This window comes from Achroia grisella, unplaced genomic scaffold, assembly GCF_030625045.1.
Source record: "Achroia grisella isolate CSIRO2021 unplaced genomic scaffold, CSIRO_AGI_Agris_v1 utg5412, whole genome shotgun sequence".
NCBI lineage: Eukaryota > Metazoa > Arthropoda > Insecta > Lepidoptera > Pyralidae > Achroia > Achroia grisella.
The window spans coordinates 11,339-31,542 of NW_026712926.1; the positions used below are offsets into that span (position 1 = coordinate 11,339).

At 32.2% G+C, this 20,204-nt stretch overlaps 1 protein-coding gene across 1 annotated transcript; it reads left to right on the forward strand.

The window, feature by feature from the left end:
* The first annotated feature begins 13,700 nt into the window (after positions 1-13,700).
* Positions 13,701-17,949, forward strand: LOC131847809 (acetylcholinesterase-like). Its single transcript, XM_059197465.1, has 3 exons — positions 13,701-13,782; positions 15,556-16,778; positions 16,987-17,949. The coding sequence occupies exons 1-3, from the start codon at positions 13,774-13,776 to the stop codon at positions 17,285-17,287; spliced, it is 1,533 nt and encodes a 510-aa protein (XP_059053448.1). The 5' UTR covers positions 13,701-13,773; the 3' UTR covers positions 17,288-17,949.
* The last annotated feature ends 2,255 nt before the right edge of the window (positions 17,950-20,204 follow it).

Sequence of the window (20,204 nt, forward strand, 5' to 3'; positions counted from 1 at the left end):
GTTCGGTTTTTATTAGTTGTATTTAAAAATGTCTAAATCTTATAAGGCTATGAACATAAAGAATATTGAATGCATGTGAACAAAAAACAATTATAATTTTAGACATTTTTTTTACACTAAAAACTAGTGTTCAAATTTTGTCCCATACATTTGTGAACAGTCCACTGTCACAATTTGAATATCGCGCCACAAAAATATTAAACACTATTGTGACTATATTTCGCGTGAAATGGAACGTTAACAGTGTGTAGTTTACTCGGTCGTCATGCTGAATAAGTCTCCAAGATTTTGCACAGTGACAACTTCGCGTCTGTGTGGGAATCACGTCTCTGTAATGTTGAGTGAACATTCCTCTGGTAAGTCTATTTTACGGTGTTTTATGTGTTATAATTATATTTATTTAACAAAAAAATTGCTCAGTGTGATAATTTAGACCTGTTTCTGTGTTGTGAAGTAATATTTAAACTGATACGTGGTATGACATTTTTACGTAAAAATAACAGTCCTCTGTACAACAGTCCTCTGGAAATTTATAATACAGAGGACTGTTCAATGGGACAGAGGACTGTTTTATTTGACGTCCGTGTACTTTATTAATAGTCTTTATAGTCTGCACTAACCTACTGCTTGCCAATAGCGTCTTTCTTTCTTACATTGGCCTGTCCCGCTAATTCAGGTCTTTTTTTTCTATTATTATGGATTTTGGAATATAAAATAAAACATGTACCTAACTAACTAAACCATTACGGTTTTTTTATATATTGAAAGTATGTTTTATTGTTTAAGAATTGCTGCAATGCCACCAAAGAAGAAACCTAAAACCAAAGAAGAAATTGAAGAGCAGAAACGAATTGCAGGAAGATCAACGGCGAAAAAATGACCCTGTAAAAAGAGAGCAATTGAAGGAAAAAGTACGTCGAAACTACCAATGAAAGAGGGAAAAAGGTACAACAAAGTCAGTTCATGATATGAGTGGACGTGAACACAAAGCTGTGACTAAAGAATAGAGAAAGCACTGTGCACCTATCGCGCAAAAAAAAGCTTTGAAAAAAATTACAAACAATTTTGTACGACAAAATACGCCCGAATTCGAAGGTTCACCCTCTCCTCAAAGTTCTATCTCTCCATCAGTACTACCTATGACCACTCCACCAAGTGATGCAAGTAATGCGAGAAAGCGTAATGCTAGAAAGAAACGTGACAAAATTATAAAGAATAAAGACAAAAAGTTAGAGTATTACTGAAAAAAATCCGAGAAATATAGGAAGAGATTAGAACGTTTGGAAAAAGCTAAGACAAAGGAAAATGTAGACACACCTAACACTAAACTTACCCAAATATGTGATTCGCCAGGAGCTCGCAGAGAAGCAGTCCAAAACATGGCATTGGAGAGACCTGCAAGAGAACCGCTGATGCCGTCGTCACTGCAGGAGGTGATATTGATAACTAGGAGACATTAGTATAGAGGCTATTCAACGAAGATGATCCGCCATTACCTTGTTCACGATCGACGATAAAGCCATCCAAGAATTGACAAATGACCTTCAAAATGAAACAGTTAATTTAAAAAACTTTAATGGCACTATAAAAATGCATCAAGTATAGGCTGAAATATTAAGAAGTCCTCTGGAATCAGCTCCAAGTACCGCAAAACTCATAATGAAAAGTTTAAGTTGCACTTGTGAAGACGAGTGCCAGCATTTCAATTTAGGAGTGTTAGAGTACAAAAACAAGACAAAACTTAACGTAGATGATATTTACAGACTCTGAAAGTGAAAACATAGACAACTTACAGGATACCACAATGGAAACCCACGACGACGCTGTACTGGCTGGACCTAGTTCAATCAACCAACAGAATTACACTATCGGTGATTACATCGTGGTTAAATTTCTAGTAAGAAACACTGAATATGCTGATACATAGACATGGAAGAAGGCGAACTAACAGTAACCTTCTTAAAAATTTGTAATGCTAAAGGACACACATTCAGAGGCGATGAAAATGATATTTCTTTGACCAAGTATTAAAGAAGTTGCCAAAGCCAGATATTGTCTTAAAAGGGAAACGAATATTTTATTATTTTAATATACCTGTACCTGTTTTTGAGAAATAAGTTTGCATTGATAAGTAAACAAGGCTGATTACAATTATTTTAATTCGTTACTTAGAGAACTAAACTTGCAATTTGTTCCTGATTTATCATCAATACTTATAAGTATTTAATTTCTATATGTGATACAGTATTCAATAAAGAAGAAAATTTATTTGATTACAATTAATAATTAATATTGTGTTTTTCTTCAAATAAACATTGATATAAACTGTCCGCGGGGTGGAAAAAACAGTACCCTGGGTGGCAAAACAGTCCTCTGCCGCATTTTTTTACAAAATTGCCTATAATTCGAAAAATAAGGAAAATTACAATGGTTTCTTGTTCATATGAATTTATATTATAACTATCTATCGATTTAACATATTATATTTTTAATTTTGTTGAAAAATAGGTTGGGACAAATTTCAATAGACAAGTTTCCAGTTAGTAGAGAAAGGCCCATATATATATACATAAATATCCCCTTGGGCACTTTGTGGCTCAGACGTGCCGTATAGGTAGTTTTTTGTTGATCCTTTTTCACTTGTTGATCCGGAGGCCTTTTGTTGATCTAATGCCAGATGACCATATATAAATGTTGATCCGTTTTGAGCCACAACTGTCACGACGAGTAATAATAATAATTAAGCGATTTATACACGATTTTATACAAATCCACCTTTTTGGCATACGACCACTTCTTGATCCAATTCAAACGGGCCAATCAGGGTGCAGCATTTGCCAAGGGCTTCCTCATTGGCACGTTTGGGCTACTACATTATGGCTACAGTAACTTAATAATGTCTAGCTAGTATTTCAAAAATAATAGTCTACCTAATCTAAATATTTATAGAAATCAGTCTGGAGTAACGTGACTCCAGATCAAACCTCAATACTTGTTATTTTTTGAATGGGAATCTTTTCTTTTGTAACAACATTACTGAGCGAATAAAGAGAAGACGCAACGGCGGATCCAGGGGGGAGCGTCATGGAGGTCATGGGAGTCATGGGGGCGTCATGACTCTCCCCCCCCTTAGCCCAGAACTTAGGTAGACCACTAATTGAACTAAAAAATAATGAAACAGCAAATTTTTTTGCACGATCGGAGTGTTGGTGCAGTAGTATTAATTATAATTAAACATTGTTACTTAAAACATAACAGTTAAAGTACTATAACACTAAAAGCAAAATAGGTATTTTCAAAATACTTTTTCAAAATAAATTACCCTTTGAGTTTTTGTTCAAACCTCAGATATTATATTTATTTTAGGTATATCAATCAATACATAGTATAGCATAGTACAGTCTGTCTGTCTGTCTGTTTGTTCCGGCTAATCTCTGAAATAGCTGGACCGATTTTGACGGGACTTTTTTTGGCAAGTAGCTGATGTAATAAGGAGTAACTTACGCTACTGTTATTTTAGAAAAATAAAATAAAATTTCACGCGGACGAAGTCGCTGGGGCCAGCTAGTCTATAGATATACCGAGATTTAATGTTTAAGTTGCTATTATGTTATTGACAAAATTTTACTGTAATGTTACTATTACGTTATCCTACACAATTTGTATTATTTTGGATGAATAAATAAATAAATAAATAAATAATAATCTATACATCTATACATTTAATAAAAATTGGAGTATCTGTTTGTAATATTGAAAAAACCGTTTTTTACTACATGCATATGAATATATATAAGGTACATATACCAAAATAACTATTTTTATAATTTTAGTCTGTCTGTCTGTCTGTCTGTTTGTTCCGGCTAATCTCTGAAATGGCTGGACCGATTTTGACGGTACTTTTTTTTGGCAGGTAGCTGATTTATAAGGAGTAACTTAGGTTACTTTTATTTTAGAAAAATAAAGTTAAATTCCACGCGGACGAAGTCTCGGGAACACCTTGTTTTTAATAAAAACATCTTTTTTGTGGTACTTGAGAATGTTGAAGCCTGTTGTTTGTAATATTGAAATAACCGTTTTTTACTACTTGCATATGAATATAAATACGGTACATACACCAAAATAACATATTTTACAATTTTTGTCTGTCTGTCTGTTTGTAAAGGCTAATATCTGAAATGGCTGGACCGATTTTGACGGGACTGTTTTTGGCAGGTAGCTGATGTAATAAGGAGTAACTTAGGCTACTTTTATTTTAGAAAAATAAAGTTAAAAACCACGTGGACGAAGTCGCGGGAACAGCTAGTGTATAATATATTAGAGATACCTACGTGTTTTTTTATTGATGACTAGCTGTACACGGGATTACGTCCGTGTTGAATTTAACTTTATTTTTCTAAAATATAAGAAGTTAAATTCCACGCGGACGAAGTCGGGTGTACAGCTAGTTGTCGGTAGTCTAGCGATTTAGCTAGCACACTGCTTTGATTCCTGCTTGGTGGTCGAGGGTTCGATTCCTCGCACGCTGCAAACATTTGTATTCATGAGTATGATTGTTTGTAACGGTCTGGGTGTTTTCTATGTATAGATAATATATATGTATTTACGAAAAAAAATCTTTGTATTTATATCAGTACCCATAACATAATCTTCAGCTAGCTTAACTTGGGTCTAGATGAAGCTGTGTGAATTGTCCTGAGATTACTATTATTACTATAATAAATCTTTTCAAATCAGCCGATGTTTATTTTTGCCATAATACGTGCTGTTACCATGTGATAATATTACGTACGTACTTATTAAACTATTAACTTATTATTAAATTATTAACTATTTATACTGTTTTAAATGTGATGCGTTCATTATTTATATTTCCTTTGAATTAAAGACAAATGTATATATATATATATATATTTATATACACTTGCACACTTAGTTGATCCAGCCACGATCCGTAGATATTGCTGATCCACTGTCTCTCTCTTTCTATCACTATCTTTGTATTCTAATATGCGATGTTGCCGTTCCGGCCGAGACCATGCGTTGTTGCCAAATGTATTCGTCGATAGTAGTAGATACTTATACTCGATATATATTTTTTCAACAATTTCCTGCAATAGTGAATCCGTATCGGCATTTTTTTTAAATGCACAAAGATTTTTTGGCTCTGAATATATTTAAAAATCATTTACTTGTGTGTTGATGAATTTATATACTAGTACATGAAGTATCTAATACTTGTTTTGATTTGAATAGGTAGCGATATTATGAATTTATTATACGTAATCTAAAGATTTTGACGAAATAAAAGTAATTAGTTATCTGTTAACCTTGACTTCATGCTGGCACCAGTATTATCAGATGATGAACATACTCTTCGAAAACTTACAGCAGAAATATCGTGTTTGGACTCATTAGATAGGTCTCGATGAATAGAGTTTAAAAAACTTAAAATAAATGGTACATTAGAAATAATGTATAAAAACCCCTTACGTAAAATTCAACCACTTTAAACTTAATAATAATAATAATTAGGAAAAGAGAAAAGCTATACATGCACTGAAAGTAATTGATGCCTTCCACACAATATTTTCAGTATTAAACAACTCTGTTTGTTCAGTAAAAGTGTAAATACACTGGTAACCTTTAATCATATTTTATATGCAAACATTACATATACAAACACTAAAGTTTTATTTCAGAATAGCCAGTAGTTTTCAAGAAATAAGTCTTTGAAATTGTACGTGTAACTTATATATATACCTACTAGTTTTTTCACCATAACAAACAACACCAATATGGCCTAGTTAGTAGTTTACCTGTGTACCAATTAATAATAATAGTAATCTCAGGACAATTCATACAGCTTCATCTAGACCCAAGTTAAGCTAGCTGAAGATTATGTTATGGGTACTGATATAAATACAAAGATTTTTTTCGTAAATACATATATATTATCTATACATAGAAAACACCCAGACCGTTACAAACAATTTAATAATAAGTTAATAGTTTAATAAGTACGTACGTAATATTATCACATGGTAACAGCACGTATTATGGCAAAAATAAACATCGGCTGATTTGAAAAGATTTATTATAGTAATAATAGTAATCTCAGGACAATTCACACAGCTTCATCTAGACCCAAGTTAAGCTAGCTGAAGATTATGTTATGGGTACTGATATAAATACAAAGATTTTTTTTTCGTAAATACATATATATTATCTATACATAGAAAACACCCAGACCGTTACAAACAATCATACTCATGAATACAAATGTTTGCAGCGTGCGAGGAATCGAACCCTCGACCACCAAGCAGGAATCAAAGCAGTGTGCTAGCTAAATCGCTAGACTACCGACAACTAGCTGTACACCCGACTTCGTCCGCGTGGAATTTAACTTCTTATATTTTAGAAAAATAAAGTTAAATTCAACACGGACGAAATCCCGTGTACAGCTAGTCATCAATAAAAAAAACACGTAGGTATCTCTAATATATTATACACTAGCTGTTCCCGCGACTTCGTCCACGTGGTTTTTAACTTTATTTTTCTAAAATAAAAGTAGCCTAAGTTACTCCTTATTACATCAGCTACCTGCCAAAAAAAGTCCCGTCAAAATCGGTCCAGCCATTTCAGAGATTAGCCGGAACAAACAGACAGACAGACAAAAATTGTAAAATATGTTATTTTGGTGTATGTACCGTATTTATATTCATATGCAAGTAGTAAAAAACGGTTATTTCAATATTACAAACAACAGGCTTCAACATTCTCAAGTACCACAAAAAAGATGTTTTTTTATCAAATAAACAGTTTTTATTAAAAACAAGCTGTCCCCGCGACTTCGTCCGCGTGGAATTAAATTTATTTTTCTAAAATAAAAGTAGCCTAAGTTACTCCTTATAAATCAGCTATCTGCCAAAAAAAGTACCGTCAAAATCGGTCCAGCCATTTCAGAGATTAGCCGGAACAAACAGACCGACAGACAGACAGACAAAAATTATAAAAATTGTTATTTTGGTATATGTACCTTATATATATTCATATGCATGTAGTAAAAATCGGTTTTTTCTATATTACAAACAGACACTCCAATTTTTATTAAATGTATAGATGTATAGATTATTATTTATTTATTTATTTATTCATCCAAAATAATACAAATTGTGTAGGATAACGTAATAGTAACATTACAGTAAAATTTTGTCAACAACATAATAGCAACTTAAACATTAAATCTCGGTATATCTATAGACTAGCTGGCCCCAGCGACTTCGTCCGCGTGAAATTTTATTTTATTTTTCTAAAATAACAGTAGCGTAAGTTACTCCTTATTACATCAGCTACTTGCCAAAAAAAGTCCCGTCAAAATCGGTCCAGCTATTTCAGAGATTAGCCGGAACAAACAGACAGACAGACAGACAAAACTTGTAAAATATGTTATTTTGGTGTATGTACCGTATTTATATTCATATGCAAGTAGTAAAAAACGGTTATTTCAATATTACAAACAGACACTCCAATTTTATTTACATGTATAGATGTATAGATTAAAAAAAAAGTAACAGTCATAAGGCTAGTCGTATGCCTAATATATATAATAATGTAATAAATTCATTTAAACAGAAATTGCGGGAACATTATTTAAATTTGTAACTTTTTTACTGTCCTTCTCCTTTTTTCACATCTTTCTGTTATATCCATATAGTTCTCTCTATATTTTCTGATTTTCTTACTTTCAATTTGAGACTGTACTTATAATTTGATTATCGGATCATTATGTATTTACTTATATATAATATTTATACATTTATGGGTTATATTTAGATATATATTTATGTATGTATATTGTTATTTTTTTATAGAAATGTATATTTTGCTTATCTTTATTATCTTTATAAATCTTTTTTTGACATTTCTTATTTATATTAGTGCACCGCCAATAATCTTTCGCTGCACCACTCATGGTTGCCTGGTAAATAACGCGGCAAAATATTAAGTCCGCCACATGTACAAATTTTTTTGTGCATTAAAGTTAAAGAAATAAAAAAAAATACACTACTGTTTAATGAAAATGCGTGTTGTCTAGTGCTTTGAGATGTATCAAAATAAGGTCAACAAAAAAGTCCGTGATGGTATATGTCTATCTCTTAAGGATAACCAACAATAACCATTTTTTATCTTTTACATTTTACGAGATTTTTTTTTATCGTATGTTTCCCTTAAAATCATGTAAACTATGTTATTACGTCATAATCTAAAGAAATAATAATATTTTATAGTGACATATCCACTATAAAATAGTAATGTAAGTAGCAATGTAATTCGTTACGCGCAAATCAGCTGTTATAAGGTCAAAGGTCGGTGCACCCCGCGTATTTGATAAATAGTGCTTCTCTGGATGTCTTTAAGAGAAAATGGCAGTATGTACGTGTATATGTACAAGTCCTTAAGTGTTAAGTTTTTCAAATGTACATACAGTAAAGAATAAATATTTTTAAGTACAGTACTTACGTACATTAATATAATACCTACTTTTTACTTGTATCTATTGTTATCAAAATTAAATTATAAGTTCTTAACTTGACCACGACTATGTGACCCTCTCTTGGCGCCAAAACGAGTGAAAAAATGAACAGCATACGACGACGACGCAGTACCTATAGAGTGGAGCAACTGCTTATTCAGTTTTATTCAACTATTTAGTCCCTCCACCGTGACAATGAATGGAGGCGGATATTACAATGTACGTAGCATTGCGAATATAAAATATCTAGATTAGGTATAATAAATTCATAATTCATAGGCCGTTACGGTATCAGAGCCAAAGTCTTCTTTCTTTGTTTATGTACTGTTAGATGCGACAGCGACTTTGTTTTTATATTACTATGTAATGATTGATATACCTAAAATAAATAAAATATCTGAGGTTTGGACAAAAATTCAAAAGGTACTTAATTTTTAAAAAGTATTTTGAAAATACCTATTTTGCATTTAGTATTTGAAATACAAAACACAAAACTATTTTTGTTTTTAGAGTGACATTTCTATGAATTCACTGTCGATAGCGAGCGGTGCGATGGAAAAAGATAACCGTTTATAAAAATATAATAAATAACCCTGGACAATTAACACAGACTGATACTGAACTGATATAAATAGATATTTTTATTTTGTAAATACATATATAATATACATATAAAACACCCAGACCGATGAAAACAATCGATGACCGATGAGTACAAATGTTTGCATCGTGCGAGAAATCGAACCCGCGACCATCGGATGTAAAGCGGTGTGACCACCGAGGCAGTCGAAATATATAAATAATCTTATGAATTTAATTTATTCTAATTTGTTTGTGTGCGCGGGGTGCGGTGTACGGTGCTCCCCCCTGCCTCCACCGTTGCTGGAGCTTGCATGTATGGAGCATTGCGAATATAAAATATCTAGATTAGTAAATTCATAATTGATAGACCGTTACGGTATCTATATATATTCGGATTAAAATAAGTATCGCAGTAAGGACCAGTATATAAAGTGATCAACACAATTAACTGATTTTTGAAATATATATAAAGAGCCAAAAAGTCTTTGTGTATTCAAAAAATATCTAATTTGTTTGTGTGCGCGCGGTGCGGTGTACGGTGCAGGGGGGACCCTGCCTCCACCGTTGCTGGAGCTTGCATGTATGGAGCATTGCGAATATAAAATATCTACATTAGTAAATTAATAAAGTCATAATTGATAGACCGTTACGGTATCTATATATATTCGGATGAAAGTAAGTATCGCAGTAGGGACGAGTATATAAAGTGATCAACATAATTAATTGATTTTTGGAATATATTCAGAGCCAAAAAGTCTTTGTGTATACCAAAAATTTAGCCGTTCGGAGCCTCAGTCACGAATTATTAGTAAAAAAAATATATATATATATATATATATATATATATATATATATATATTTATAAAATTCAAAACACAGCAAGAAATAAATATAATAATTGTACTATCAGAGTTAAGTACTATTTCCACTGAGAGTTTCACAGCTAATCATGAGATAGCATTTAAAATGTCTTTAATATGTAATATTATGAAATATAACATGTTATGTAGCTTGTATCAGTTTATGTCAACAGTATACTGTGTCTATCTATATTAATATGCTTTATTAATTCATTAATAAACACATATCAAAGTATCAACCAATATAATATATATATGACAGTATCTCAATTTGGGAATATAACCACAATCAAGACATATACCTGGACTATGCCTGTGATTGTCATTTATCTGAAATGGGATCATCAAACATATATGTATACCTATGTAAAGAAATAACAATTCTTCAATTCAATTCACGTAGAACAAACACACAAAACTGAACAGTAAGTTTGACTAATTTACTGTGAATTAGCAACAAACTCAGCAATACCATTACACTGTTTATATGTATAACATGGTACGTGTTCTCATGTTCAACCTGTATGTCAACATAGTTAATGTGACTGTTTCCAATCTGTTGATATCCTATCATACTCTATCATAGGCATTAATAACATAACAATAGTTACTCTGTATTTTAAACTAATTAGATATCCATGTTGTTTTATACTTAATGTATTCATAATACTTCTTTCTTAGGTATATTGTATACCTCAATATCGTGCTACATGTCATGTCATTACTCTCGCAAGTTATCGTACATACTAAATCTATTTAATATGTAGAAAGCAATTCATCCAAAAGTTCAATAAAACAAGTGAGATACTGCGTTTAATGGTATGCGTGTTATTAACGTAAATTCACTTACCACAACTTCTAGTCAGAATTACCTTACGGTCGAATTTGTAGGCGGGATTGGTACCGCTTCTGAACTTTTAAAATCACTAGTATCATGACGACTTAGGCGTAATGCCGGTTAGTCAGGGAGAGAAACACCTCAATGCCTACAATATTCACAATTACCTATCTCTTATTTGTTTTTATAATAATATAAACACTTTCGCTCCAAAACTCCCGCTGCCTACGTTCAATCATCCGTCATCCACTTGTCAATGTCACATAGATTACTTTGGCTCTGGCCTCTGACGTTCCGTTTCAGGTTACATGATTATTGACTTTACCATTTTTAATTAATGGTGCGTCACACGATAGTTAACAGTTATGTATTCAATATTTTTTCTTTTTGAGTATTTAATTGAATTAGTACTAATTGGTGGTTTGTATTCACACACTTAAACTTAAAAATGTAAAGTAATAATAAAATTATTTAAAAGAGCAACACGCAAGTTTCTTGCTCGTTCTTCTTGTGATGAGACAGCTTTCCGAACGAATGGTAGATTAAAAAAAATGTGATGACTATTCAAAAGTGCTTCAATGTAAGTTTATTTGAATAAATGATTTTCTATTCTATTCTTATTCTATTCTATACGGGTGTACTAGTAATAAACCTTTTTTACTTTAAGAAAATTTACATGGATTACCACTGTTATTGTCAAATACCTTTTTTTATGTTTTATGACTTTGATTACGTGACCTTTTGAGAGTCCTACTTTAACAAGTACACTATATTCGAAGTTTTACTTCTGTTTTCTATCTCCGCCAAAGTTAATTACAACTGTTTCATTCTTTAAATGTTTCCACGTCCGCGTTTACTCTTAACAATTATTTTAACTGTGCTCTTACACTACGACAGAACAATGTCTGTCGAGTCAAGTCAGTTAGTGCAGAAAAAATATGTTATTTTATCTTATTCTTGACTCATCATCATCATTTATATATTGTATGAGTGGTAAACATAAAAAATCGTAGTATCTAAACTATATATAGTATATAGTTTAGATACTACGATTTTTTATGTTTACCTTTAAATTAAATTATATATTTATAAATTTATTCATATAATAATAAATATAAGAAATGTTTCATTGTATTGTATAAATGCTCATTACCATTGTTATTGTTAACTAATAGTGTTAAGATTCATGTTCTTTTGTAAATAAAAATGTAGTTTGTACAACAAATTGTTACTAAAATTAATATATTTTTCATAACTTTTAAATAGAAATTAATATTTCTTTACTTCTACTTCTGCTGCAATAAAGAGTAATAAAAAAATAATAGTATGAATATATGTTTAGCGTGTAAGATGGGGCCGCTATTATTATGATTATGTGTTCTTGTGTTCATGTAGAAGAAGCAGGAAAGGAAATGAAGCGATAAGTCCAGTGATTGCTATTTACATTATGTATATTAACAAAATATTTACAATTGATATATATACAAGAAGGTGATTCGGTCTCGAATGACAAACTTGTTATTCTTCTTGCCCCATCGTAATTAGGCAACGGTGTTGCCGCACGATGATAGTAGATTCGCCACATATGTATGTATTTATATTTATTTGAATAAATAATTATAGAGATTAAATATATTAAGAATATTAAAAGAATTATCTATATAGCCATTAAATTAATTGAATGTAGCTAAGTATGAAAGAATGAGTGAATGACATAAGAGTGTGCAATGAAAAGGAGTGATTAGGAGAATGGATTAAGAATAGGGTAAGACAAAAATAAGTGTTACTATTAAAAATATATTGTGTTAATAAAAAGACTAAGAACAAGCTACCAGATTTTATTAAAAAAAACACATCAACATCACATATACATAACATACCTCCACGACTGTTAAAGCAAGTAGTAGAAAATCTGCTTCGAGCAGTACAAAGCTCAACATCACAGGCTTCATCCTCAACAACCAGTGGTTGACGTCAAACGTCGCTTTGATGACAACATAACTCTATCGACCACTGAGTCGCTTCTCATCGCTGCAGACGCTCACCACGCGACAAGTTTCATCACCAATCAAAAGGGTGAATACTCCATCCCTATGTAATATTAAAATACAATTGTTGTTACAATAAACGCTTTGAGCAGTATAAAACTCAATACCACAGGCGCCATCCCCAGCAACTAGTGGTTGACGTCAAACGACGTGTTGATAACGACATAACACTATCGACCACTGAGAAGCGCCGCTCATCACGCGATATGTTTCATCACCAATCAAAAGGGTGGATACTCCATCCCTATGTAATATTATTGTTGTTACAATAAAGGCTATGAGCAGTATAAAGCTCAATACCACAGGCGTCTTCTTCAACAACCACTGGTTGATGTCAAACATGGCGTTGGTAATCTGAGTTTATTTCAATGGGCATATGTTTTATTTTAAACCCGTAGTGTATTGAATGAATAAATCTAAACACAATACTACCCAATATACGAGGTTACATCATCAATTTCAGTCCCAGATAAAAGATTAAACGTCAAGATAAGAAATAATGCTCATTTTATAATTAAAATATTGTTATCAGTTATCACCTCAGTGTGGCCATAATTTTACAAACATCTACATCATTTCATTCAGTAATCACTGAACAAAACATAAGTCAAAGAGAGTCGTACCGAGCCTGCCGAGTGATTAAAAAAATAATACTGATAGTATTACCACAGATAACATAGTATTACATAGTATTACGTAGTCCGTAAAGGACACGTTGTAGTGATGAACGTGTCGATATGTTTTCAAGTAGTGACTTTCATAATAAGCTGCGTTGTGGCACAGAATCATGTACTTGCCAATTGGACAATTGAAATAGCTCAAAGATTAGTCGAAGGTTCTAGAGCTTCAAATGGCGATTTTTTTACTTTCCGTAATATACAGTATGGTGAAAGGATAACCAAAGAAACTATGTTTATGGTAAGTGTTTCTTTATTAAATGTTATTGCAGACTAGCTTATCGCGACGACGTCCGCGTGGAATTTAACTTTTTTTCTAAAATAAAAGTAGCCTAAGTTACTCCTTATTACATCAGCTACCTGCCAATAAAAGTCCCATCAAAATCGGTCCAGCCATTTCAGAGATTAGCCGGAACAAACAGACAGACAGACAGACAGACAAAAATTGTAAAAAATGTTATTTTGGTGTATGTACCGTATTCATATTCATATGGATGTAGTAAAAAACATTACAAGCTTATTTTAATATTACAAAACAGTCACTCCAATTTTATTTATATGAATAGATAAACTAACAAAATAACCATTCGCTTGTCTTTGTGTTAAAATGTGAAAATAAGATAAAATTATACAGAGTTAGTTGCAGGTTTATGTTACTCAGTGAAAGTGTTTCGTTACCTATAGGTACTCACTTTAGAGTTAGTCATGAGGGGTACTAAACTTCTTAAATACGTATATAGATACAAGCTTATATATTTCTTCCGGTTCTTTAATTTATTTATGAATATGATAGTGTTAATTAATTTCATATTCTCTGTTAATTTTATAATTTGCTGTAGCCTTCATACATATAAAAGAGATGTAATTTTTTAAAATTAGTTTGTTGTTAATTGTGAAAGCCTGTCAGTGGCTTAATATGACATTTATATTGATTTTATTTAAGTATAGTCAGCCTTGGTTTTCCTTTAATAAATAAATAAATGAATTACCAGTGGCCTAATTGAGACTAATACTTATATTGCTTAATAATATATCTCGATACAGATTTCATCCAATTTATATCTTATTAATGGTCATGACGTATAGTCATGATGCGCATTGGGATGCCCAAAACACTAAGTAATATAGTAGTAGTAGATAAAGTATCTTATCTGTGACTCTACGAAAATCAGCACCAAAAAGCTCGTGCGCTTGAGTTGGTGCTAGAAATTTGTTACTTTCTTTAAAATATAAATGTATTGGTCGCCAGTAGTCTGAAATTAATTTATTTCAATTTTTATTTGTAACCTCCCCACGCTCTTATTCATAAGCCTTATGTACTAAAGCGACCTATGCTGTTTAGTAAAAAGTATCTGTGGCTCAGATATACAATATCTAGTCTGTGTAATGTCTTTAATATTTAAGGAATCTGCTTTCCATACTTCCCTGTTCGCGTAATTTTCCATACTTGTTACTCATGCGTTACCGATTTTTCACCACACAATTGAACTACAGATTACAAAGCAAACACCTGGCGGCTTAAACAGATGAGTCAGATATAAGACAGATTTTTTATAATTTCTTTTTCGTTTATTTTTTTAGTACAATATAGAGATAATAAAAACACTGCATCTGCATATACTGGTTCAAAGATCTTTTTGTAATTTTTGTTATGATCGAATTTCGATAACTGGGCAACCGCTAGTAATTATGATTAAATTAACGAAATACAATCTTTTCTTAATAAATGATGATATTGATTTGAGCAGCTATCAAAAAATATAATATTAGGCTGTATTTACTTATGAAGAAAATCTCTACAACGTATCCTACGTGGATCATTAGTACGTTATAGAACAGTATTGAGTAAAACTTGTGTGTTAGAATATATTATATTATTTACATATTTTATTCTAATAGAGATAAAACCCTATGCCAGTCAATAACAGTCCACTTCGTCTGATCTTAACGAAAGTTACCTAAACATAATTACCGAATATAAAAAAACAGAATTTAATGATCCTCTTCGTTGCAGGCACCTCAAATGGCAAGCTCCGGTTTAAAAGTTACGCATTATAAGAGCAAGTACTATTCACCATGTTACCAATCACCGAAAACATATACAGAAGACTATTTAAAACTAAACGTTTCCGCAAAAAAAAATAATGTTTCTAAACCTGTCATAGCCTGGCTAGAAGGAAAAGAATATTCTTCGCTTGAAATGACAACTTTGTTCAAGAATCTCGTTATGGAGGATATTGTGGTGGTGACAATAAACTATCGTATATCTATATTTGGATTTCTATGTCTCGGTGTTCCGGAGGCTCCTGGCAATGCTGGCCTAAAAGATGTTATATTGGCACTACAATGGATTGAGGAAAATATAAATAAATTTGGAGGTGATCCAAAAAATGTTATGCTTCTTGGACATGGATCTGGAGCTGCAATGGTCGACCTGATCACTATGTCCCCATTCTCGGAAGATTTGTTACATAAAGCATTCGTTATCAGTGGATCAGCATTAGCACCTTGGGCTATATCTTATGACCCAATCGGTTATGCTAATATTGTAGCAGAAAACCTACAATACTCTGGAAAATCACCAATGGAATTAGCAATGAAATTTAAATCCACTCGTCTTAATGTATTACTAGCTGCTCTTGAGGTTGAATTTACCAATAATACCGCATTGTTTGCTCCTTGTGTCGAGAACGACAAACTTCAGAATGTTTTTCTTAACGATACCCCAATAAACATATTGAAGAGTGGTAGTTTCAACCATATACCTTACGTGGCCGCTTACACCCATAGAGAGGGAACGATAAAAGCTAAAGAATTTCTTGATTGGCGTCCCAAAATGGAATCAGATTTTACTCAGTTCATTCCAGGGGATTTAGAATTTGGTTCTGAAATCAACAAGACTATAGCGATGAATAATATACGTGAGTTCTATTTCCACAACACTACCAGTATTAACATAACAGAGTATCTGGACTATTATAGAGATACCTCAGTTATTGTGCCATTAATAAGAGGTGTTACAGCCAGAGCAGAGACGTCGACAGCTAACGTTTATTTACTTGAGTACGCGTACCATTGTATATCTAACGCTGACTGGCCTTTCAACGATATTTCAGTGGTAGAGAATGGTATTAAGCAAGGTAGCCGGGATAATGTATTGTATAAAAATATGACAAAGCACGAAGAAGATGCGAAGAGATCACTTATAAATTACATCATATCGTTCGCAAGAACTGGGTGAGTTCAAACTTTTTTTTATACAAACACAGCAGCACAGGGGACAAACGAGCTCGTGGCTCTGAAGATCAACACGTAAGTCTCATTCTTCGTGTGATGACTCTGCTTTCCGAATAAGTGATAGAATAATAAAATATATAATTGTTGAAAAGCGCTTACATTAAGTTTATTTGAATAATGACTATTAATGTTTCTATTACGTTTCCAGAGCACCCAATATAGTATCAGAGCACCCAGCACGGCAGTGGCTACCGGTCAACAATGAGACCATCAACTATCTGTACATCGGTGGTGCATGTAATCAAAAGCATACAGAAGAACTGAAACAGAATCCCTACTCCAAGTCAATGAAGTTATGGACCGATCTATATGACCATTACTATAAGACTCCCTTGAAGTATTCTGACTCCGGGAATGCTAATAATTATTTCCGTATTTTAATTCGAATTACTATATTAATTGGCCTATTACTCCTTTACTGCTGCTTTAGCCGAATTATTCGAAAGTAATATAATATTACTTTCGAATAATTCGACTAAGGCCAACCAAAAAACCAAACAAATAATAAATCGCAACGATATGGAAATGGGGAATAATCTGAATAACGAGTGATCTGTCCTTTTAAATTTATTATTTTTTGTAACAAAATGAAACAAGAATTTCACAAAGGAGAGAGAGAAAAAGAAGACAGAAAGCATAAGGTGTGAATATATAGATTGAAGACCTCGGTGGTCTGGCGGTTTAAGCACACCGCTTTACATCCGATGGTCGCGGCTTCGGTTCTTCGCACGGTTTTACTGTATATAATATGTTACGTACATATTATATATAGAAAAAACCCAGACCGACACAAACAATCATGCTCATGAATACAAATGTTTGCGCCGAGCGAGGAAGTGAACCCGCGACTATCGGAAGTAAGGCCGTCAAATCAACTTTTTGTATTGTTTTAGTTGTCAAACGATATGACAGTCTTGACCTTTTTCAATGTGGATTTTGAGAGCATGTCTAAAATTTTTTATGATTCTCTGTGATTTGTTTAAAAGTAATAGATTCATTTGTTTCTAATATTTACAATTGTGTACAAAATTGTGTTTAAAATGACATGTCTATCATATTATTTTTAATTTACACGCATACTATTTTTTTATTACATAATTAGTTATAAAAGCACGACATATTGTATTGACTGTTTTTTATGTTGGTGATCCTAAAAAGTAAATAAATAAATACTTTTAGTAGGGCCGATATTTTTTTTGTTTTGAACCTATTTACCTAAAACAAAAAATACGACAAGGAATTGCCTAGAGCTTGATATTAAGTTTATTATTATAGATATTATTATATAGATAAATATTGTTGTATATCTTATAATATACCTATTTTATACTATTATCTTAATGTAAATGTCCTGAAAAGAATATCATTTCATATTCCACTATTCAGTTCATTATATTTAAATCAAAATGTTTTATTTCAAACTTGCGTTACTGGAACCTATTTTTTTCTATTTTTTAACAGAGCTTAGTTTATGAGTGATAAACCGTGAAGCCTGTGAAGACACCAGGAGACTTCCGCGCTTTTAGGAGGAGCTGGCTATTTTAGTAGTCTTGGTTCTACACGCACAACAGCCCAGATGAGAGGCCAACTGCGGAAAATGGAGTCCAACTTACCTTTACATTTTATGAGTGCTAAACAACTGTCTATCAGGTATTCTTATATTTTTTTTTATTAAATACATGTGGAGCATGATAAGATGAGCTTGAGGTCAGTTCAGTTAGCCCATCGTTGTAAATTCACCATGAATTTGTCACGATCTTTTCTAGGGGAACCGCTAGTGACTCGCAATTAACTCAGGGCAGCGCTAATCGATAGGGCTGAACTCATTCGAAACTGTTATAAGTAGGGTTACTTGTAAGTAGGGTTGCTATCCATCTGGGTATTCTGGATATTATGAATATATAAAATTAATAATAATATTATGTATATGAGCGTCCGGGGCAATGTATGTTTTATTGTTTAGTTTTAATATTAAAGTATATTAATAATTTGTGTTTTATTAAAGAACAAAAAATCGAACTGATTATTAACAGAATTTATAACAAACTGTAATTTGTAACATTTAATTTTAAGGTATGAAAATAAATAAATAGGTGATTTATGACATTATACTATTTTTTATTATATTGACTATGACTAAAAAACCTATTGACATGTCCGGGTTCTGTGACTATAACTAGACTGACTAGTTCTGGGACTATAAAATACGGGGTTTTCACGCGTTTAGTACTGTTTTACAAATTTTAGAGATGGCAACCCTACGTACAAGAAATTCAAATTAAAAAAACTAATTCACATGATGGTAAATAGTAACCGTCACCAATATATACATTAACAGTGCTACTGGCATCACGTTATCATGTGATGGCCGTGACACTTTATCATTTTTGCCTCAGTTTCAAACGACTTTTTAAGTACGAGGCCTACATTCGTAATTTTATCAGTATAAATTAGGGCTTTATTATGAGATAACTGAATATGGTCTGAATATGGTGGAATGGTCTGTTCAGGTTGTGACACTGATTAAATTTTTTCTTTGCGATAGCATATGCTGGTGGTCACTCTATTCTCCCAAATTTGAATTTTAATAACTGTATTTATCATAAACATGTTCCACTATTATTTGAAAAAAATACGAGCTGTGTTTCTTGTCAGTTCTTCTCATCTCGATATCATTCCGAACTGACGGTAGATTTGACATATCATAAGAGTCTGTAATAGACCTACATGAATAAAGATATTTTGAATTTGAATTTGAATACTAATTTGAACGAACGAAAATTCGTCTGCTTTTTAGCACACACAAAACAAAGTGTTGTTGGTTGTAAATAAAAGTAGGTAAAGATCAATATGGTATATATTTTGCACTCCATAAGGAATACAAAATTCCCTTCATATTTATATGTAAAAACTAGTGTTTATAAATCTAAAATAGACTCCCTCAGAGACAGATGTCATCAGTTTTCTAAACCTTTCATCAAGCTCACAAGAACTAGGGGTTGTTTAAGTATGCTGTAAAAATTTGGAACGACTTGCCCCCGCCAGTTCGTTCAACACTGATTTTATCCTTATCAATATTTAGGCGCAAATGTTGCAAATGGTTACTGCAAGAACAATCCCTCGTTTCGTAGTATTGTAAACTACTGCGTTGTGTCGATATGTGTGCGTACACGCAAGTCTGCGTCTGATGGTATATCCTTTGATAAAATAATCCTGAATAATTCTTAGTTTTAATTTAATGTTGTAACTAATCCTGAATAATGTTTAGATTCTATATATATAAGTTTGTTATTGTCCAATCTTATTAGTTTGTAATCTTGTTACAATTTTTATCTTTACTTTATTAGTTGTAGTTTAGAACTTAAC